At 27.2% G+C, this 24,778-nt stretch overlaps 1 protein-coding gene across 5 annotated transcripts in view; it reads right to left on the bottom strand.

Annotated features, from left to right (window-relative positions):
* LOC119680600 (phosphatidylinositol transfer protein alpha isoform) overlaps window positions 1–22,374 on the bottom strand; it is a 33,741-nt gene extending 11,367 nt beyond the window's left edge. For 3 of the 5 annotated variants that reach the window (XM_038093506.1, XM_038093507.1, XM_038093510.1), the window contains exon 1: window positions 21,792–22,373. In XM_038093506.1, coding sequence (XP_037949434.1) covers window positions 21,792–21,808 — 17 coding nt within the window. In that variant the 5' untranslated portion in view covers window positions 21,809–22,373. Of the gene's footprint in view, window positions 1–21,791 lie in introns of all 5 variants that reach the window. The other 2 variants (XM_038093508.1, XM_038093509.1) reach the window with 1 other exon arrangement.
* Between the last annotated feature and the right edge of the window lie 2,404 nt (window positions 22,375–24,778).

Below are 24,778 nucleotides of genomic sequence, written 5' to 3'. Positions count from 1 at the left end.
TTTTAGATCTCCAATTTTAGATACCCATTTTTCTGAGGTCATCGATCACGCTGTCGAGCCATCTAATACGTGGGCTACCTCTGCTGCGATCGTTGAGCGGCGTGAATATGTTTTTTTAATAACTTACAACATTAAAGCATATTCAGATTAACCTTTATATAATGGTACAAACACACCAACGGACTGCGATCATCGACCGTCACTGCCCCTCAAAGCATTACCAACCGTCGAACTTGATTTTTGACCCCGATTATTTTGTTTGTTTACAAATTGATTAAATAGGATATTTTTCTCGTCAAAACAATAATAATTGAATTGAAGCAATTCGGGTAAGTGCGCTATTAATCCCAATTTTTTTTTTTTTTAAACAACAAAACTTCGCAAGCTTTACTTTGGAATCGCTTTTAAGAGCTCTTTGCAAGGTTGCTATCGATATATTCAGCAGAATAGCCTCTTTTGTGATATCACATTCGACTTAATTTTTAAGATCTAAGTAAGTCTATTTTGGGACTGATATATCGAACACCTACACAGCGATTACAAGTTTATTTATTCTTTATTCTTATTTATTCTTTAAGAACTGAGACCTATGGTATTTCTTCATAAATAAATAAAAAGATTTGATAAGACTTCATTCATAAACTGGTTAGAAATTATTATTAACTGTGTTTTAAAAAATCACCACTCAAATATTGGGAAGACGCCCAAATCAAAAACTACTTGATAAACTGTAAAAACGCAAAGGCAAACCAAGAGATTTATTAACCCATTTACGACAGCCTCTATAAGGCTTCTTTCGCTTCACAACGGGCACTGTAGGCTAAGTTACTATGTTTATAAAATAGGTCTTTCCGAAATCAGTATCTACTCTCTACTTTTGTAAAATGGATGTTGAAACGTATGAAAACATTCTGTGTGAATACCTTAAGCTTAGCAATAGCAGATTTATCCTTCTGTGGCTTAGACTTATTGCTTTTCTTAATGTATGGAATAATATAAAACCGTCAAAAGTGCTCAAGTTCATTAATACCCTAATGATCGGTTGAAACTACTGCGGTTAGCACAATAAAACATTTGATTCGCGGTGTAAATTATATATATATTGTATTAAATTTTTTATACAATATTTCTCACAAGATTATTAGTTTACAAATTTTAATATATATTTTATAATATTTTAGCTTATCACAAAACGTAGCAACACAGAGTGGATTATACCACATTTCCCGTTCCCATGACGCATAAAATGAGTTACGATATTTTTATTTCTAAAATTTTGCTAGACGACGTCTGTATACAATACGAAATAAAAATATTAAGCGGATGATCGTAGAAATAATAAAATGGCAAAGAAAAAACTGGAATAATGTTGTTGTTCATTGTAATTGTTATTTTTAAATGTATTAAATCATATTTCACATTATTTCACATTATTTTAAAGAAAAGATATTTACATTCTGAGATTTTTAATTTTTTTCAATGTCTTTAAAACGAATATTGAACCGAACTGGGCATTTTCGTCCACAATTTTATATGTAAATATTTAGCTATAAAACAAAAAAGAGATGTTTGCATTATATATTTTAGTTCTCACATTTAAAAGTAAACAATTCATATTTTATACTGTTTATTTTATCGTGTTTTTAACTGCAATAATATTAATTAGATTGGATGTGAATGTAAAACATAGTCTAATAAACATTAATTTAACTATATTTTATTACAATATAAATATGGAATGCTGTCGTTCTAGGAGAAAATAACTTTTAAACGAAATTCTTGGAATTTTTTTCAATTATTTTACATAAAATTCGAATTAAATAAATTAAAAATATAACAAAAATTTAATTTGTAATTTTGTACTTTGTTTAATGAGATTGGGCAAAAAGTTTTCAGCGTTTTTCTGTTCGCTTGCCTCTAAAGCAAACTAAGTTTGAGCAATTACTTATTCTACCAAATTGGTTTTTTTTTTGACATATAAAAATAGATACATTTTATAATGAGATTGGAGCTAATATTAAAAGATTAATGACATTAAGATATTAAAAAATGTTGAAACCTGAAAAGTATAGGTTTTTCATTTATTTAAACCTTAAGCTAAAGCATTATTTCATTTTTTTTTTTTTGTACTAAAGGTCTAAAGGTACTAAAGGTATCAATGATAATTTTCCAACTTCTTCATGGTTTGAAAAAATCTAATAATTTGAAAAAAATTTAATATATTTTAGAATTTGGTTATGATAAAGGGAAACATTCGATATAGACATGAAAAAATATTTGTACTATTTATGGTGAAAATTATCTATCATAATTAATAGCCGAAATATATGTAGTTCTTTTACTTTCTGGAAATTTGGATATAAAAAAGACCCCTCATTCTAGTTGACCTTTTACTAAAAAACTTGATAAATTTATAGATTAGGATAAAGAATATCGGCATATGGCTAGTCACAACATAGCTAAAAAAAACTGGATCAACTGTTGATAAATTTATGGATTAGGATCAAGAATATTGGTATGTGGCTAGTCGCAACATAGCTAAAAACTGAATCAATCCTGCTTTAAACTATTTTCATAATGGTAAAATTAAAAACTAATTTTGATATTTTCATACCTTACGAATTAATCGAATATAAAATGGACTAAATTTTTATGTTATTCAGTGCAGAAACAAAAAAAAATCGCACAACAATCAGTAATAAAATGTAGGGTAACAGGTAATGTAAAACAGATCATATATGATTATGCATGTTGCACAAAAGTGGTTTTGACGAAGATGAAGCTATTAAAACAATGGCACAAGTCGGGGTTTACAACGTAAACAATGATCCCATATTGTCAAAATATAATTTTATTGTTTAATGTAATGCTACACTTATGAAGCGAGCAAGCTATAAATATTATTATAAGTAAAAAGTGCTCCTAAATATTTTTCAGTATTGATATATACCTTAGGATATAATTTGAATAAAAATTGTTGAAATAAGATTTTAAACTACATTTTTTGGTTGCAAACGAAGCATAATAAAGAAAAGCATCACTTAATATAATAGATTACATTTCGTATTTAAACATGAACGATATTCGTCATTTTTGCCTGAAGGATTGCCCATAACCTTAACATCTCTCATCAGTCTGTTAGCTTAATAAATACTTTTATTGACGGCAAAATCTGTTGCAAAAACAAAACCTCTAATCAAAAGACTCATAGTTAATCAGGATATCATAAAATTGCGTTTGTAACCTTCTTAGACTTCGCGATTCAGTTAATATGGACATAACCAAAGAATCTAGAGTACAAAAAAGCGCCACGCTTATACAAACGAAATACCCACTTTATTTTGGTGGTGGATTTATAATAAATCCTCATGCAACAATGTTCGATCGAGTCACAACTGGTATGATGTTCTCAAGATTCTCGAGATACTCTAGATTCTTTGGTATAACTAATTTATCCAGTTGTTATTAAATTATTACAAAACCTTTCCCCAAGTTAACGTAATATGTATTCGTCGAAATATATTTCAATAAAGAATATATACATTTCTTAAACATAGATAATTATTCATTCATATTATATTTTATTCTATTCCGGAAAAACTAACAAAACGAAGTCATTAATCACTTATATATTACTCATAAGTAAGTTGGAATCATTCTATTATGATTACTTTTAAAGCAATATAAAATGTTATTTTGTAATAAATATTAAACATACATTTTTCACAATTATTTTTAATTTGGAAATGCTGATGGGAGTTCTCAGAACTAGTCAATTAACACTTAACTTTATACTTATTTTCATTTTTATGTTTCTTTTAATTATAATTTTTAATATATCAGGTTTCTTTAATTATGCTGTATTTAAAAATTTATGCAAAATTTATTTAAATAAAACCGATACGTAAATCTTTGCACCATTGAGCAAGTTTATAGTTTCGACGAGAAACTTTAAAGATTGTCTGATATCTCTTTATTTTATTGATTTTGATTAGACTGATTTCAGTTAGATTTAAAAAATCAACAATACATTCTACGAGTATGTTAGATACAATAAATAATAATTACTACAAATAATACATTATGGCAAATATGTTTAATAATAAATATACAAAACCTATCATTGCGTAGTTCAAAATGATTTCTCTTTAAAAATAAGCTAAGAAAGACAATAAAAATTAAAATTAACTCAGTTTTGGATTTGCTGAATATTGCATACTTTTTACAAAATCTTAGAATTTAAAACAAAAAAAAAAAACAGATTTTAAAGCTGATCAAGAAATTCAAGCTGATCGTTAAAATTTTTGGTATTTTACTTAGTTTGAAATTAGTTTTTCACTAAAAAAATCTGACACAAATATGTTAATATTACTTGTTATTGTAGAACCTGTATCTGAACAATCTATATTTTAATCTGTGAATGAATTTTTTTAAATACCGAATTGAAAAAAAAACACGCTTGGAATACGAGATTTTCACACTACAAATAAAAATAGACATTTCCATTTAAATATATTTTTGGTATTAATTAATATTAATAATATAAGAGTATAGAATAAAACACCATTATTGTAAAAGATATGAAAACATCAAAGAATTTTAGAAATCACATTAAGAGATTTTTTAATTTTTTTTGTATTTTTTTATTTACTTACAATCGACTTCATCAGAAAACATTTACTAAATTGCATCTTATATAGAAAACCAATAATAGTATTATATACGCTTATATACTATTTTTTACAATTGTAACTTATTCTGCGTACTTAATCGATTTTAATTTATATTTGACTGCCTTTTTATTTAATTTTTAATAAACAATATTGTATGTCTGGGTCGTACATATATAGCGGTGGTCCATAATAACGAACGGTATAATGTTTTAATCATACCTTATTTCAACTTTTTTTTTCAAAAATACATTTTATAAAATATTTTATTATATTTGTTTATTTTTATGAATAAGCACAATAATAGATTAGGCGCATTTATAGTATTTATTAGATTATAAAAAAAAACAGAATATATTATTACTCATTATGGTGCCGTTTTACTTTAGACTTAAGACGTATTTACTTCAAATTTTATTTAGCTTAATTAATGTACTACTGAAAAACATCAGTGTATCTTAGTTTTTAAATATCTACTTTAATACCGCTTGCCTTTCACGTGTTTTAAGGTTCTAAGTATTGAGCCACGTTCTTGTAAAAGATCAGTATCTTTCATTTCAACCATTTCTTACCAGTTCCAGAAAACGGTTCAAATTCAGAAGGTTCGAATTTCGAACGCAGATGAAAAATAAGATATGTTATGTCGACCATGCCTTATATGGACCACAACTCCAGTTTCATTGAATAAACTAATGATAACCTTTCCTTTTCTATATTTTTATAAATATCAGATTAGCATCTGGTATTTATCAACAAATTATTTAAGAGACATTATCATGTTACATGTAATAAATACTGACTTAACACAAACGTTTTAATTACAACCTACATCTACCATATGCGTGACCTATAACTGACTGGTTTGTCAGTTTGGAGTTCTTGCTAACAGATACAAGTCAGTTAACATTAAGGATAATCAAAGTTTTCTATTGATTTCTTACAAAATTTCGAAGCTAAATGTTGATGCTCCATTAAGTTGCTGTATTCCATATAGCATATTTCCCACATAAATTTAATACTAAATTTTTTGTTATAAACAAAATTACTTGTATTAACTAATTAAATATATTAAAAAAGCATCATTCAATATAATTACCTAAAGGATTATAATGAATTACCTAAAAGATAGCTCGTGATCAGCCTGTTAGTTTGATTTGAAATTTGCAATAAAAATGCTATTTTTTGTATGTGCTTAATCGCGTCAATTCTAATCCAACAATCATAGAACTTATAGAACTACTACTAAGTAGTCCTCGTCACTACTAATGCGTACTAATGAGTAGAAAATATACTCTGATATGAAATCAATACTTATCACAATTTAGAACAAAAAACAAGAAGAAACTGAAATAAAACTTCGAAGTTGCTTATGAATGAAAGTTAAACTTTTTGTTTTACTTAATATAATATCATTATTTTATCATTAATAATAATAATTATTATTAATTAGAGACAAATTTGATCAATATATATAAAACGAATTCTAAGATATATATATATACTTTCTAGAACCTTAAAATATCTTATTCGTTGAAAATATTTTAAAAATTGAATTTTTTTATACGCGTACTTCAAACTTTTGAATAAAATTAATTATAACGAATTTTATAATTAATTAAATTAAATACCAATAATTAAATTTTTATATTTTTTATTAAAAAAAAAAAATAAGTATCTATTTTATAGTAACATCAAATACTACCTCATTTTTACATTAATAACATTTACAATAGTCACTCTATAATTTATAAATACAAAAGTACATTACTTGTAGGATGATAATGTTTAAAATAATAATCTTAATCTTAATAATCTAATTGCATCCCCTTGTGTCGTGTATACATAACGAAGGAGCCACTGTAAACCCAACTTCTTTCTAAAAGCCATTAAGAAACTTTTACGATTTTAACAAAACACATTAAAACTAATTTAAACTTTAAAATATAATCTAATTATTTGGCACATTAAACACTTAAATAAATATAATAATTAATAACCATGGTAAATGTGCATTAAAATATTGTAGATATTAATTTGAACAACCCAAATTTATTGTTGGCTCAATACTCGAATTACAATCTAACTTCATGAAAATTATATTTTTCAGCATTAAACGCAATCAAGTCGTTAAAACCATAAAATTGTGTGAACAAAATGACCCAAAAATATGAAAAAATAATTAATTATTAAACAATATTGATTTATTATGTTTGATAAAATACAGATTTATTTTGTGTGCACAAAATATTTGAACATTTGAACATATGTTTGAATATTAGATTGTATCAGATGTAAAATAGAATAAATAGAATAGAATAAAATTGAACAAAGTAATGTACAGCCAAAAAGGTGTGCAGAACTAGTTGACAAAAATTAGCCTGTTTCGGGGTTTTTTACGTAGGATTAGATTAAGTAAATCATTATTAATCTCACAATAATGCTATAATGATTTGTGTTCTTCCAACTCAAACAGAAAAGTTTATTGATTTTAGCATTAATGTTTATAGTTTTGCATATCCCATAAAGAAAATTTAAATGCATATTAAAGTTTTTATTGCATAAATAAACTTAAACTCTAACATCCTTAAGGAAGTTGAGTAGTTAATGAACATTAACTTGCGTAGTGTGAATAGGTTATAAGCACATTAAAAGAGATGTCAAAAACAACAAACACATAAAACAACAACAACTTTAAAAAAGTAAAGAAGTTCATAAACATTAACTCACTCGCGCCATTTGAAGTGCTTTTTATACAGTATTATAACATCATAATTACATTGGAAATGTCTATTCTTCAAGGATGTGGCCCAATCACACTGCAAGCAACTTCAAACTGCTAAAATGATCAAGTCGATGGGGACACTGCATCAACATTTATAGTTTAAAAGCGTGCAGAAACATATACGTCTCCAACGTCATAGTGTGATAGCGCTATATTTGTAAAAAAAACTGCAAGTGGATATTGTTAAAGCCTTTGAACATTTCAATGTGAATTCATCCTTCTCGAATAAATCTCAATAGATTTATAACACATTATAACGAAACAGACAAACGCTTTGAAGGGGATTGTAGAACAACTGATTTAGATATAGAATTGATACGGTAAGTGTAGGAAGAAAGCCACGCCGCAGTTGAAAGCAAGTTGCTACTTAGTTCGATATATTCAATTACCACCAGACAACGCATACTACAAAGCAAACTTGATGTAAAGGATAAGAAGTTCCAAAAGAAAAGGATTTTATCGATATTAAAAAAAAAATAACTATAGTCAATAGAACTTTTGCCCGATACCTCATATGATGAGAACGGTTATCCAATTTAGCAGTTCGTTAACAAATAGAAAAAATAGTCACTAACGGTGAAATTAATATCAACATTATTATAGTTGAATCATTCAATATATGATATTTACACCGTTCTTACACCAAAGATTTAAAGTTTTTACAAGTTTACATACATGCAGTTTGTGATTTGTTAGTTTAGTAGTCCCCCAAGACTAGAACGAAACTTCGAAATGAATTTAAAAAATTTAATTTGTTTTTTTACATTATTTTCTGCTATTTCACTAAATTTCAATATTAAATAAAAAATTCTAAAAAGTTACAGGTCAATTGGACTATTCTGTATTAACAGTGGTACAATTTTATTAGAATCTACGAATTTGTGTTTATAATTGTAGTTATTTATTACTGATTTTTTTTTTTAAAAAGAAAAACTTAATATTTATTTAGGATCACTTTGCAATCTAAGGCTTAAGTGATCTTTATTTATAATAGACTGATATTGGTATCTACAATTTACTACATATATTTACCAGAGAATAAAAACTATCAAAAGAATGCTTTGTTGTTACTGGAAGTGCATTCAGGAAGGTAAAGATATTGCCTGCAGATTAGATTATAAAAACTGTTTAAAACTGATTATAAAAATTAATTTATAAAAATTAAAATTTAAACAATAAATTTAGAATTTTATTGTAACCTTTTAGGTGAGTTAGATGTATAAATTCATGCAAACATATTTGCTTTATATAGGAAAAATATAATTTTTGATAAACATGCTATACTTAAGTGTTTTATAAACATTAAAATTAAACAATCATATACCAATTGTTAGAACATCTGCATATTTATAACATATTTATAACATATTTATATTGCTGTATAAGATAACATAATAGATAAACTAGTAATCCGTGCAAAAAACAATCTGATCTCTTTGCCGAGTTCGAAAGAAAAATCATGGTTATTGTAGAAAATAATTATAATAAAGTTAATGTTGTTTCCAATGTGAGGCAGAATGATTCCAGAGATCCTATAACAACGAATTGTACGCGAAAGTTTTTTCTTTATATTAAAGCTATATAAACATATGGAATTATAAGTGTTATTTTTTTTTGTTACGTTAGGTTGTACCTGACCTTAAAATAAGGTCAGATATAAAGACTTTAACAAGAAAAAAACAAATAGAATAGGTAATAATCATAGAAGAGGAACGGATAGAGTGTCAAAACAATTGATAATAATTAAGATAGTATGTGATATTATGCAATGAATGAGAAAAGAGAAAAGAGAAATACAATATATCATAGATAAAGTTCAGGAACTCGTTACTTCAATGAGCTGAAATTATAAATAAGTTAGGTTTATATGTCTTTATATAAGAAAAAAAAAACAGAGGAGATAAACAAAGTAGTATAAATCTACATTTTAAGAGATAATTAAAATAAATAAGTTGGTCTTATATATCTTTGTACAAAAAAATAACGGAAGAGATGCACAAAGCAGTATAAATTTCCTTTATTAGAGATAATTAGAGCACAGATTATGAATTCAAGATTACAACACACTTGGTTATACTCTGACCAATTTCGATAAATACAGTAGAGTACAGTCAAGCGTAATATAATAAAAGTATTATATACTCCCTCGAAACATACAGTATAGAGAACCAGAACCTATTTATTGCTTAACCAATATGTCAACTAAATATAGTAGTCTCTACTCTATTACTTAGTCAATGAACACAATACATTGGGGTTCTTAAAAGTCTTAAAACCCCTTATACAACCTAACCAAAATTCAAACAGTTATAAAAGCATAAATGTGGAAAAAAATACAATATGCATAACATATTCAAATTAATGATACATATCTACATATATTCACGCACATATATTTATATGTGCGACGATGTAAAACTATTGACAAAATAACAGAACACACATTTCGATAAAATTGTATCTAGATTTGTGATATACGAGTTCCAACTGAAATTTTGCAGTTCATGCCAAATATACGCTACAAAAACAATGTTATTTATGTTTATAAACAAAAATGTTATTAAAACCATTAGTGTTCCGAAAATATTAGTGAAGAAGGGTCAACAATCATCAAAAGCAATGTCATATCAATTAAATTTTGATTTTTGTAATTTCCGCTTCATAAGCTTAGCAAATAACTGCTTCAATAATTGACAGATAAACAAATAAATAAAAAATATGAAAGCATAAAATATTTTTAACAAGAAAAAATATTGCAGTAAACATTATTAAATTTGTACATAGAAAAGATAAAATTAAAAATGATAGTGGATTAGTTGATTTGAAATTATTACTGTCCTGTTGATTAGGATATAAGTACTAAACTTATAAATAAACTTATTTGGACATCAATTATGTCAATGATCTTTGATTTAAAAAAATTTAATTAATCACTTTATTTTGTACTTTATATTGCATTACGTTTATTTCCTGGTAGTGAAATATAAATAATTAAATATATAAATTTATATAAATGGATAAATATATAATAGATATTGGAGTTCATTACTACAAACATTTAAAATGCACTATTTTGCATAATAAGTATCCAATCTCAGAGATCGAATTCACTTAATAAAAATTTATTATTATAATAAATTATTTTCTACTTAATAATTTTATTTTTTTATTTTTATTAACATAACATAAATATGTTTTTTTTTTATTTTTTCCATTTTTTACAGCATTTAATTGTTATATGTTAGATTACTGGAAATATAATCATGTCCAATATACCATGGATTTATAATAGCTACGTTTGATTCGTTAAATATAAACAGGTTTGTGAATAACTTTTAAGTTAACTAGCATCATTGTATTTTTGAAAACTACTTATCTGTATTGATAGTAACTCACTTTCAACCCTTCTAAAATTCTCACAGCCTCTTGTCCAACTTCTTAAAAATACGCCTTCAACAATATTATCCATCATTATTATCATTATTATTCATTCGTGCAACGTATCAATTTTATAAAATTTTGCTACACATTTTGTGTTTTTACTTCTGATTTAGATAAAGGAACTAAAATCATCGCAATATTTATCAAAAATTTTTATACATCTATTTGATTTTATAGACCACCCATGTACACAGAATCAGGATTACAATTCCATTAATATCTGGTCTATGCTTTATAAGTCTTTGCTTGGTGTGTTTTGCTTCAGGAATAGAGTTTCAAGCATTACTTCAATTTAAAAAAATCTCTTCTACAAAATCTACTAAAAGATTTAACTCTGTCTAGTATTGTTAAAGAAAATGAGTAGATAGGCAGCTATACTATAGTTTTTATAGAACAATTAGATTATATTTTTAACAATTAACTCAATTTTTAAACTAATAATAAAAGAAGTATGTTCTGGTCAAGGTGCATGTTGTTGATACAAATACACATTTCCTTGACTTAATTAGCTGCCTATGCAGACCTAGAACGTCACGGTTGTTACTGCGTCAATGACAACACAATGTTAATGTTGCAACCCGTATTTTTGTAATGACAGTCATTTAATAGCTTAAACGCATTATAAAATTTAATTTTATTGCCAAACTAAAATTTTTAATTTTATTAAAAAAAAATGTTGAGAACATCCTCTTATACAATTTCTTTCGTGTCTTGCGCGGGGGAACTATTTCCAACATTTGAGACCAAATAAGTTGAAAACCTCCTGCATATATACAGATATTACTGTTCCTAAACATTTAAATACTGCTTTCGTTTACCAATAGTTTTTATTCTTTAATTTCAATAAATAATTTCAAGTGTTTTTTTCTTCAAAACTAAGAATATCGAAACACATAGCATGTATATAAGGTGTTTGCTCAGTCAGAACACCTGTGTTTTCAGTTATTTTGTATGTTTTACTTTAGTTATCATCTGTATCGCATATAAAAATATCTATATACATATCTTTTGTATTGATTTATAATTTTATACACTATAAAGTTAGTTTCTTTTTTTATTATGAATTTTTTGAATCATATAGCGTAATCTCTAAATACAATATTTTTTTTGATATTGTATTTATTGCTAACTAAAATATTTGATTTCTAAATTGAATTTGATTTTGTTAACTAAGCAACTTAGTGAACTAATCAACTAAAACTGAATATGTGATTTGTGTCGCCGATAAGGTCTATTTAAAATAAATTAGTTACTAGACAGTCTAAATTTCAAATAAAGTCTATATTTATACCTCTATAATATTTCAGGTAATTTTATAAGATTTTAAGTAAAAAATGTTTGATTTTTGTTAAACATATTATTTATTAAACTTAAGTATACATGATACAAGTATATATGATATCAGTGGCGGAGCTAGACCAACTCGGCACGACGGCGACATCAGAATTGCGAAGCCCCCTTTATAACCCAGTTGTAAAAGTAAATAAGTTACATTCACTAATACGACAAAGCATGATTGAAAGTTTTATTGCTAATCAAATTAAAATAATCACAAATTAAAATAAGTGAATTTTCCTACTTTTAGCCTCACTCAATTTTTTTTTAAATTATATCATAATTTGCGCCAGCTGCTATTTTTGCTTCAGTTTATAAAATTTCCAATGGAGATAATCTCTCTTCGATCATCATACTTTTCTAGTACGTCTTAATCAATTTTAACTTTGAGAAGGTTCTTTCCGTCGAAGCTATACTAACTGAGACTGTGAACATGAATCTGGTTACTATATAAACATTCGGGAATATTTCGAATATAGTTAATGCCATTATTAAACCAAATTGTTCAAAATATTTATTAAATGCTTAGAATCCACAGTCGGTAACTTTTTACGAGGCCCCTGTGGGTGCGAGGCCATCGACGGTCACCGACATCGCTGACGCCTAGCGACGCCATTGTATGATATAATTATATTATAGTTATGAATATATATATAAATATATAAAATCAGTTATTAAAGTAATAAGGTCAAAATAAATGGTTTTAAGTTAGAAAAAAAAAAAAATAACCATTCTGTTGAAAAATAAGCTTAAGTAAACAAAAATAATTTATTAATGTAAAATCTGGCACAATATCCACTATAATAGAACTATGGATAAATGGTTCTATAAGAAAGGCAAACAAATGTTAGAAAAGCATTGGAATCAAAAATCGGTTTCTTTTGATAAATAATGTCAATTTTTGCAAACAAAACAACGTTTTTAAGTAATTAATCTCTACACTTATTGAGTCATGTATTATATAATTTATAGCTTATAAAATGTATTTCTGCCATTACTAATTTCAATACAATCTAAAAAAAATAATCTAAAAAATCTCGGTTTTGAAGAAGAGGCAAAAGCTGTGCATAAGCGTTAGTCATACACGCGGATCAAATCACCCCATAAACTAACCAACCTAATAATAAACCCTAATCACACTAGATTACAATTTGTGCCTTGATTTTGGTAAATTTACTATTTTTTACAGAGTATGATGTATAAATTCTACTGTTAAATATTTAAGAATTATCAGAATTTATGTATGGATTGTTTTCATTACCAAACCGCAAACCACAAACCAGAAAAAGAGCGAAGAAGAAGAAGTAGAAGAAGAAGAAGAAGTAGAAGAAGAAGAAGTAGAAGAAGAAGAAGAAGAAGAAAAGAAGAAATCTGCAGAATTGTTTTAGCATTTTTAGACATATTTTTAAGACATTTTTAATGTGACTATGTTTTGTTTGATTCAATAGTTTCACAGATATCGTTAGTTATATTTTGGGGCTATCATGATCAAAATGATACACAAGAGTATATTAATAAATGATTGAAATTTTAATGTTATGTTTTTTACGAGTCACACCCACAAAATACATCCTTATAAAAATACCAATTTAACGTTTAAATTGAAGATCTGTAGCTTACTTTTCCGAGACATAACTATTAAAACCCGAATTTTACAAAAATATATTAACCTACTTTTAGCATTATTTTATTTCTACCCTTAGTTGTAATTATACTACCAAAACACGTGAACGAACATATCAGTTTTTGTCATTATATATAGTGAGTAACTATTCAATCTTTCAGTATTACTAAATATACTTTGCTTTTGTTTTTGTTATTGATATGAGGTGTGATGATGTTGATTATTTTATTAACTTATGTACTCCGTTCTGTATAGGTATCTATTTGTCTGCATGAGAAGAATCACATGTGATTTATATAGTTAAAATTTTGTAGAAGTTCTTAGTAGTTCCAGTGAATTCTTCTTTTTACGCATGAGAGGATCTTTTATAAAACATTACCTAATATGATACGAAAAACTGTTGTCAAAGAGGGACAGACTTGGCGGACAATTACTTTCGATGACAAAATGCATAAGTTTGGCACACTTTAGCAAATGTATGGAACAAAACTTACAATCATAACAGAATTTCCAAACTCCCTGTAGTCAGGATGGCACACTAACCCGTCCTGATGAAATAAAACTAACGCTAACTCTTAACCTACCTTTGTAAGTTGTAAAATAACACATTAATAAAAATTGCATAATTTTTTATATTAATTATAAATTTCCTTAACCTTATAGAATAAAATACAAAAGATATTAGGGGTATTCAGGCAACTGATTAGTTGCTTAGTTGATTCAAAAACTTCATATAAAAAAAATTTAGCATTTTGATGTTAATCAGTTGCTTGAACGACCCAAAATGCGTAATCTGATTAGTTTGTTGTGTGTAAATGTCTTGGCAGCACTCGCATCAACAGCAAAAGTGAAACATACTTGTGTTTGCAAAATTGTTTACACATAATTCAAACAGCTGAGAGAGACAGCTAACAAATTTCTATACTAAAGTTCATTTGAAGTTATTATTACGACACTTGGTACTGACAGCACTATTAATCACATTTGTACTAATCTGAGAATCACCGAAATAGTTGATTCTCTGCTTAGTTTCATTTTTGTGTGCAAATTTTTGTTGTAATCAACTACTAAGCAACTAATCAGTTGCCTGAATACCCCTATTGTAAATTTCATTCGAAAAGTAATAACTAAAAGCATTGTAAAGTTGGTTTCAAATATTTCTTAAGTATATAATTTTTTGTTGTTCTGTAGCCTTTCTTTATGAAATGAGGTATAACAAGATTCTGAGCTCTCAGTAGACACTGTAATTGGCTCCAAGCGAAAAGAATATATTGAGCATTTTGATTGAATGCTCTCTGTTTTTCCTCTTTAAATTTCCTAATATCAGATGCCGTGATAAGCCCTATATTCTCTTGCTAAGTCAGATCAAAGCAAGAAACTAAAAAAGAATATGATGAGAAGTTTCATAACACGATGTTATTCTGCGATATTATTCTGTCTTTAAATTATATAATAGGTTTTATATTATACGTCACATACAGTAAAACCACGGCTTCAAACTGGAATTTTTCCGTTCCGGTTCAAAAGAAAGAAATATATCGGTTCGATTTCGGTTTTCATTCCTGCAAAAACATCGGTTTTTTTCGGTTTTCGATTCTGTTCTTTTCCATTCTATTTAGTTGGAGTTATAGAAAATTCGAATTATAGAATTTCGAGTTATGGAAGTTACGACTAATATACTACTATATTTCTATAACCTTAAAACTTTTATGTAATTAATTGTTAATTTTTAATTCATTCTTTTATTGTTATACTATCTATTGTAAAAAAATTAATGACTATCAACAATTTATATTATGCTATTAAGATACACATATATACTATATATGTGGTGTTCAAATTTATGTTTTTTATTTATTTACAATTTATAGCAATCATATAAGGTTACGAATGTAAATAATGTGTGTGTAAAAATAAAATAAATCATCTAGTTGTAGTTTAAAGGTTTAAGGTAATCTTCTGTAATTAACTAATAAAAAATGAATTGTTTGAATTTAATTATTCATATAAAAAACAATAAAAATTACTTGCAATCATAAAGTTTTGTTATTCATTTTCATGCATTATAATGAAAGCAAAAAAGTACAGTACAAAAGTCTATCTATTCGCAATGTAATTGAAGAAGTTTTTCATTTTATATTAAAAATTCAAAGGAAAGAAAGAAGAACGAAGTCATCTTGATAGACATTTTGCACATGTTGGATCTACATAAAATTCAGCAATAAATTTTTAAATTAAAGAATAGAAGAGAATCCTAAATGACAATCATATTACCGATGACATGACTTTAATGAATCTCAAGTTTGAAGGTCGCAATAAAGTAAACGCATTTAACATTACGGGTTTGTTTGCGTGGGACGTAATCCAGTCAGTTTAATTTTATCCTTTAAAAGCGAAACTCTTGCGTGGTCAATGTAGAAAAGGCAAAGGGAATAATGAACAGAAAAGTTAGACAAACGCCCAAACCAACTAATCGAGAAACTTTTTCATGATGACAAGACAATGATAATCACTTTTCATGCCGTTGATATGTACTACTTAAATCCTGCAGATAATTCAATAGGGTACACAATCGAGAGTAGAACTAATGACAGTGAAAAATTTATTATCAAGAATAATTACTCAAAATGCATCTGCATAGTAATTATTTCAAGCAATTGCAGCAATCAAAACTAATTGATAATCAGTAATTCTTATAAAAAATTAAAATGCTTTATTCATTATACAAAAACTTAATTAAATAATTTCAATTATAAAAGGAAAAAAAACGACTGTCATTAAACCATCAAGTTTTTCTTTGGCTCCACGCTGTCCATGTTACAAAATCTCACAACAAAAAATTTAGTGCTAAATTATGTTTATGCTTTAGATACAAAAAAAATAGATATAAAAAATGAAATTCACACAAAATTAAACAAAGTCTGTGTTGTTAACCTACTTAACCTCTACGTAGAAATACAAAATGTTCTATTGGTTTTAATAGCATTAAGACTTCGACGACTGCCATTTAGCATAAACGGCGACACATTGACTGTACCATACACAACTTTTTCTTATCTCATACTTAAGATTTTGCAAAGTGTGAGGAAAAATGAATTTTTTAGCATTTTCAAATATGACAGTAAACAATGTTCGAAATTAAATGTATTTATTAAACTTTCTATTTTATATACTAAGAAAAAAAACAAAAAGAAATACGAGTATAAGAAATCGACTTTAATAAGTTTAACCTTCAATATGTTCATTACAATAAATACCTGTCATTATGACATGAATTGTGAAAAACGCAATGCAAATATTTATTGAAATAAGTGCTCCAAAATGTTCTTGAATCCCCGAACATTCGAATCGAACACTTTAAATATTCGTGCTAATCGGTGATGTTCGTACTACTTAATGAATGCGAGATACTCTATGATGTTCGAGCTACTTGATGATGTTGGAGTTACTTAATAAAATTCGAGCTACTCGATGATGTTCAAGCTACTTGATAATTTCAAGATACTCGATGGTACTCGATGGAGTTACTTGTAATGTTCGAACAAGTTTATGATGTTCGAGCAACTCGACCAACTGATTTGTGCAATGTTTATCATATTAGTTAGGATTTTTGAAAAGTATACAGAACAACAACAAAATTTTATTTTTAATTAATTAAATTTTTGGCTGACCATACAGCTGTTTCGAGGTGTATCATCTTATACCCATCAACACTGGTCTTTTTTAAATATTACTTATATTTAATTATTCGTAAATAATTATTACGAGTATATCTATTAAGACATTAGTTTGTATTAAGAAAATAAAATTGACTTTAAATTGACTTTAAAAATCATTTTGTTTACTAGATATAGGTTGAAGAGCATTTATATAAAAGGACGTAAGTATGCACAAACATGCTCGAAAATCAATATTTTGGAAACTTCTATAAATTCAAATAATACTTAAAGCACTAATTCCGATTTTGCATTGTAAGAATTGAAAAAGATAATCCGCATAAATTCTCTATTGGTTTATGAGACTTCCAATTGATTTCTGTCAGACCTAATTGGTTTGTATTTACATTAAAATTAAAAATAACAAAACCAAAATAAACATTTAATTTACTATAATACAACGAAATGACTCACTGAAATAACATTTTTGAAAAATAATCATATTGACTTTATTGTAATAACTTCTATTACAAGCCTTAAACTTCGAAACTTAAAGACAAGAATTTTTTGTACAGATGTTACTGTCTGTTGTTGGTGTCCTTTTGCTTTATGCTAAAATACAAAAACGCCACGGATATAAAATTAGTGGGTTTTTATATTATTTGACTTATTTGTAACATATAACTTAACACTGCATTACATCTGTTAATTACTTCTATAAATAGTAATTGTCTAATTATTGTCAATTATTAAACAAATACATATAATATATTTTAAATTCCTAACTGGACTTATTTTTTTTTTAAATACCCTGAACATTGTTTCATTGTAATGATAATTAGGGCACCAAATTTGATTAATTCGCAACAAATAATGTACTATGTTTCTGCTACACTAGACAACATTCTTATTGTTGCAAATTTGTTTTTTATAGATTTTATTGCATTTAAGTTATTGTTGCTTCTCAACACAACCACTTATCAACTGAAATCAAATCTATTAATTAAATTAAAAATGATACAATTCCAAGTGCAACATGGACAATGACAACAACAAAATAACAATTGTACAATATCCTGTAAAGGGACTTAATGCGGTTCTGCTTTTAGGATTGCCAAAAGAGTTACAATAATAACTCCTTGGGATCGCCGGTAATAACCTAACCACCTAACCTACAATTTTATATTTTTTTTATTTTTGAAAGAAACTAGAATTACATCTTAAGATATTAATATTATTATATATTGGAATTAAATACAGCACAGAAATTATAGTGAAATGAAACATTCAGAAATTAGGGTTTGGGATTTTAATTTTTATTGTTATTTTCAGTAAAAACAAAATTCCAATTTATTCTAAGTCTTATAGGGATCATTAGTTGTAGTATCATTCGTTTTAAAATAAAAATCCAGAATATGGAATGAGTCTTTTACTTCATTCTTGGAAAGCTAATGTACAGATTCATCTACCGAACCGTCATCATCACTTTCCGTTGTGCTTAGAACCGGATTCACTAATATAGAGCTATAATGCTCGATAATATCGTCATCTGTAGGAAAACTTGATGTACAAATTTCATTGTCAAGCTCAATATAATCGTTAAGAGTAGCGTTTTAAGTTGTGTTATTTACATTAAACTACACTGCCAGCGACTGGCTTTTGCACAAAGAAGTAACATAAGAAAACAAAATTAAACATTTGGTATGAAATGGAACTTCCCCTAACACCCAAAATGGATTCATACTAAAAACAAAAATTTGACTTATAGAATGTACTTTCTCACATTCCTATTGGCATGTAACAATATTTTTATTTGAGTTATAGAGAAATTCGAGTTATAGAAGTTTGAATAATGGAAGCAGAATTGTATGTAATTTGCTTTCTAAAACCCTGTTGCACTCTTTTTAGATCGAGTTATACAAAATTCGAGTTATAGAAGTCCGAGTAATGGAAGCAGAATTCTATGTAATTTGCTTTCTAAAACCCTGTTGCACTATTTTTAGTTCGAGTTATATAGAAGTTCAAGTTATGGAAGTTTGACTATATTTTACAGATTAATAACGTCATAACTTGTAAGATTTAGTCACATTTTATTTTTTTTTGCTTTCGCCTTAGCACTGGAAACTAATGGATTCATAACTTGTAAGATTTATTCACATTTTATCTTTTTTTGCTTGCGATCTAGCACTGGAAACTAATAGATTCAGTTTTTTGTCACTATCCAATTATTCAAAATATAGGTCGATGATGTAGTAAACGATTCTCACATAAAGTGTGTAAATCAGATCTCGAAAAATGGAATGTATACCAGTTATAAAAGCAAAGGTCCATTAAAAACAAAAAGAAATAATAAACTGATATGAATCGCTAGTGTCATACTTAAAAATTACTATTTTGTAAAAGAAACATTTTATTGCAACTTAGAAACCGCTTAATCGCAGAAATTTTTAAGTACACCCTAATCCATTATTTACCTGCGCAATACACAGTTTACTCAGCTAGACAACAGTCAATTAATAATTTTAATGTTTGTGTATATAAATCCTAAGCACGTTTATACATTGTGACCGAAAAGCTTTCGGAAATTCTCATTTAAAATTCGCGCGCTGTATATTTTTCGATATTTTAAGTTTATGTAGTTTGGCAGCACTGTCCTTAATTACTATGCCAAAAATGAGCGCGATCTGTCAGACAGTTCGTTTACGGCAGCTGTTGAAACCAGTTCACCTAAGTAGTGCGTTGCGAAAAAAACAATGGAAAAAAATATTGAACAAAGAGTTTGCATCAAATTTTGTTTTTCGAACGAAATTTCGTGTGCAGAATCGTTGCGAATGCTACAAAAGGCTTATGGGGAATCAGTTTTATCGAAAACTCAAGTTTATGAGTGGTACAAAGCCTTTCAGGACTGTCGTACGACCGTCGAAGACATGCCGCGTTCTGGACGACCTTCGACCTCTACCACCGACGAAAACATTGAAAAGGCAAAGGAAATCGTGTTCAAAAATCCTCATGTGAGTGTTAGAGAGATAGCACGAGAGCTAGGCATCGGTCGTGAGATGGCTCGTTTGATTTTGGTGGACAATTTGTGTATGCGACGTGTCAACGCCCGGCTTGTTCCGATTCACCTCAATTTGTTCAACATTATCAACGATTTTAAGGCCAAACATTCAATAAATACCATCGAACAGCCACCGTATTCACCTGATCTTGCACCGTGTGACTTTTTCCTGTTTCCCAACCTCAAATTACCACTCAGAGGAACGCGTTTTGAATCCATAGAAGACGTAAAACAGAATTCGCAGAGGGAACTCAAAGCCATACCGGAAAGCGCCTATAAAAAATGTTTTGATGATTGGAAGAAACGTTGGCATTTGTGTATCGCTTCTAATGGAGCATATTTTGAAGGAGATAAAATAAATATTGATGAAGATTAAGAATTTTGCGTTTTATTTAAAATTTTCCGGAAACTTTTCGGTCACAATGTATAAGCTCCTTAATTGATCAAATATATTTTTTTATTGATTTTTAGTACTCATTTACAAACATAAAATTTTTATAAATGTCTGTACAATAAATTAAGAAATAAAAAAATTTTTTCCTTATCAAGCAACAAACATTAAAGATAAGAAACGCAATATAACTATTTTTTATGTTTTTTTTCATGCCTTTTGCTAATAGAAAAATTTGAAAAGGTTTATAAAATATTACACATTTCTTTGCAGTATTTTAACAACAAAATAAGAATTTTTATGATAATATTAAAAAACACTTAAATGTTTATTGCTTTTCTATAGAATTATTTCGTCAATATTATATACATGAATTTTAAAAAACTGTTTAAATTATTTAAACTATTTAGTAAAAATACTGAAAATGTTTTTCATTTTTTTTATTTATAATTGACATATAAGCCGCCTACGCACCACAATGAAAAATACCCAAGGCTTAAAAGAGAAAGCGTTACTTTTCTAACAGTTGGCAACACCATTCAAAGAAATGCTACGTCGACGACGTTGGCAGAGAATTTGGCGACGTCAAAAACTTATGTTAGTTGTTGTTGCATTCCCGCCAACAATACAATAACGGAAAAACAACTTTCTGAGAATGACGTACCGAAAATCGATTTGTTGCAATTTTTAAATCTGTACAAATTCAAAACTAATAAATAACTTATAAAACATATGGCTTTAGCATATGCAATAATTTTTTTAAGCAAATTCAATTATGAATTTATATATAAAAACTTATTATAAATCAATTAATTTTTATTAAATAATACTCACAATTCTTTAATCAGCATTTTAAAATTTTTGGTAAACTTTAGTTAAGTTGATTAATTAGATCTTTATACCTTTTTTTACACAAACAAATTTTAAAGCGAGGGAGTGGAGGGGGATGCGTTGATTGCGGATGACAAACCAAGGATATAATTTCTAATATTAACAGAAAGCTGTTTTTCAGAACTGAACCGTAATTCTTTTTACACTATTTATTAATTTTGAATGTAACGACGAACTCAGTTTCCCAAATATTAACAACCACGAAACGTTTTTAGAAATCAAATAGAAAAATACATATATTCGGCAAAATAAAAATTCACCGAGTGTGATTGTTGGGTAGCTTATGCAAGTTGAACAACATTAAGTTTAACGCCACTTATATTACATTTGTTATTTGAAACAAATATATATTTTTCTTTAATCGCGACACGTGATTATTTAATGATTATTGTTTAAGTTACGTTTTGCTCAACTTGATTTCGGTACCACAATCCGTCCCAGCTGAGTTCGCAAAAAATACTGTGCCAAAGTTACTGCAAACGTTGCCAATTGTATAAACTTTATATCGCTTTTGTGTAAGACATATTCGTCCCGCTTTAACACATGCAACTTTGTGTATTTTAAATGTGAAAAAGTTTTATATTTGTATTGTGAAAAGAAACAAATTTAAGGGAAATTACAGAGTTGCATTAAATAGGTTCAATTACAAATCGTCATAAATTTATAAATTTAATATTTTGAAAACAATTAACAAAGCTCAACAAGTAAAGAGCTAGAAATATTTCTAATCGGTTAAAATTCGTCAATTCATTCTGCTCTCTCATAACACATCTCTTTTCGCTTTCAATTATTTTAATCAGATTCATATATGTATTCAATTTCTTTTCTATTATTTTAATGTTCTTATTTTCGCCTATACAAACCTTTCGATATGTATGTAATAAAGATTGGACGTGAAATTGGGCAACAGCCGGTACTGTGGTCAGAAGAGTCCTATTGTTCCAAAATTCAATAAAGATACAACAACAACCATTAGAAATCATCAATTTTAACACTATACTTTATTATTCTATCCATCTTTTTTTATATACAATAACAATTGTAATTAGAGGAATCAACATCACAATCTTCTGGTATATGATATTGATAAAAAAAAAATATTATTTATATTACTAGTATAGAGAATTAAAGCTGAGCTTAACAATTGGAAAAAATGTATCGCTTTCATAAACATTTTCTATGTACGTCTGAACATCTGATTTACCTGATACATCTTCTATATATCAGGTAAAATACGCGGTTTGTGTAATTATATCATATAAGAAAAACAAAGCTGATTTTTATAAAAACTGATATCTTAATGATATTTTATTAAAGAATAGAATTCTTATTCATATAAACATTTCTGTAGCTATAGGCGATCCCAAAGGATTCCCTTGGGACTATATGCCCTTTATTTTACCGTATAAATTGTGTGGCTATAAATTATTTTAAAATTTAGTCTAAAATATCCACTCCATTTATCAATTTATATATCAATAGCATCATCATATATGGATCTGCCATCAGTAACTAATCGTCTCTTACACAAGGGTTTGTCATATAGCTCTATTATTTAATATTATTATATAATTATCATTTCACTATTAATTTTAATATATCTATGATTGTCTTTGAATTCCATAGTTGATTCCCATTTTTTCTATTTACTCTTCTATACTCTGCCTACATCTGTTAAGATGCCTACATAAGATAAAGCATCTTATCTAATCTACAATAGGTTTAAGCCACGTGCCCATGGAACTTGAATCTAGATTTCTATACATTATCTCTCTTACTGGTAGCGCTATATATGTATTAACATTTTATATTAGAATACATTCATTGTACATTTTATAGTTCATGCTTTTGCCTAAGTTAAAAAATGCTGACCCAATTAAATCTCAAGAAAAACACTATTTTTGATTTCTTTTTTAATACATAATAATACAATAACGATAAAATTGTATAATAATTGCTTGTTCCCCAGTGGTATTTAAAGTCGCGCACGATTTGATTAATGCTTTCATTCATTCATTTATTGCTTGTCTGTAATAATTTATACTGTTCACCTTTGACCATTACTTATTAAAATTATATATTGCTGTCATGTAGCATTATACTTTGTTCTAATGCGAGTCTCTTATTACTTATGAAATAATTTAAAAGTGTCTAATGTTAATTAATCATATAACTAGACTATATGTTAACCGATGGAAGTTACCAACATCGATATCTGTTGATAGCTTATTTAATACCTACCAGCACCATTGGCTCTCCAAAACTAACAATTCCACAAGCTTTCATTTCCTTTATTTATAACAGATTATTTTACTTAGACCTGAAATATAAATGGTTTATAAGTTCAACAAACAAATTTGATAATAGAAATCGCTTTCTACCTACTACCCAAGTTTGCTTTGTTTATTCATATTTTGTTCACATTTTAAAGATTCGTTTTGTTTGGAAGTTTCTTGGTAATAATTAACAATTAATAATTGGTAATAATTATTTTAGAAACGACTAAACTATATAAAATGATTCATATTTGAGTCTGGCTTATCTCCCTTCTAATAACTTTTAAAGTAAAAGCGCCTCACTTATGCACAAAAATTTTGTTTATTATCCACATTTATAGATATTTTGTTTTCTCTCCATATTTGTTCAATAAACATTTTTCAAATTATTTTAATATAATAATAAACAATTTAATATATGCAACAAAATAAAACTGCTTTAGGAGTGTGTTTAAAGTGAACAATAATAAATAGCATAATATAACAAAAGTTATACGTTTATATAATTAAAAATAATAAGAATTGTATTGTACTTCGCTGCTGATACAACATAATTGCATTTTTATGTAGATTATTTTAAAATAGTACATAAAAAAATTGTTAATGTGTGTATATAAAAACTTGAACATATAAATATGAAAAAAAAAGTTACAA

Source organism: Teleopsis dalmanni, chromosome 2, assembly GCF_002237135.1.
Source record: "Teleopsis dalmanni isolate 2A chromosome 2, ASM223713v2, whole genome shotgun sequence".
NCBI classification, from domain to species: domain Eukaryota; kingdom Metazoa; phylum Arthropoda; class Insecta; order Diptera; family Diopsidae; genus Teleopsis; species Teleopsis dalmanni.
This window is presented reverse-complemented; position numbering and strand designations above follow the sequence as displayed.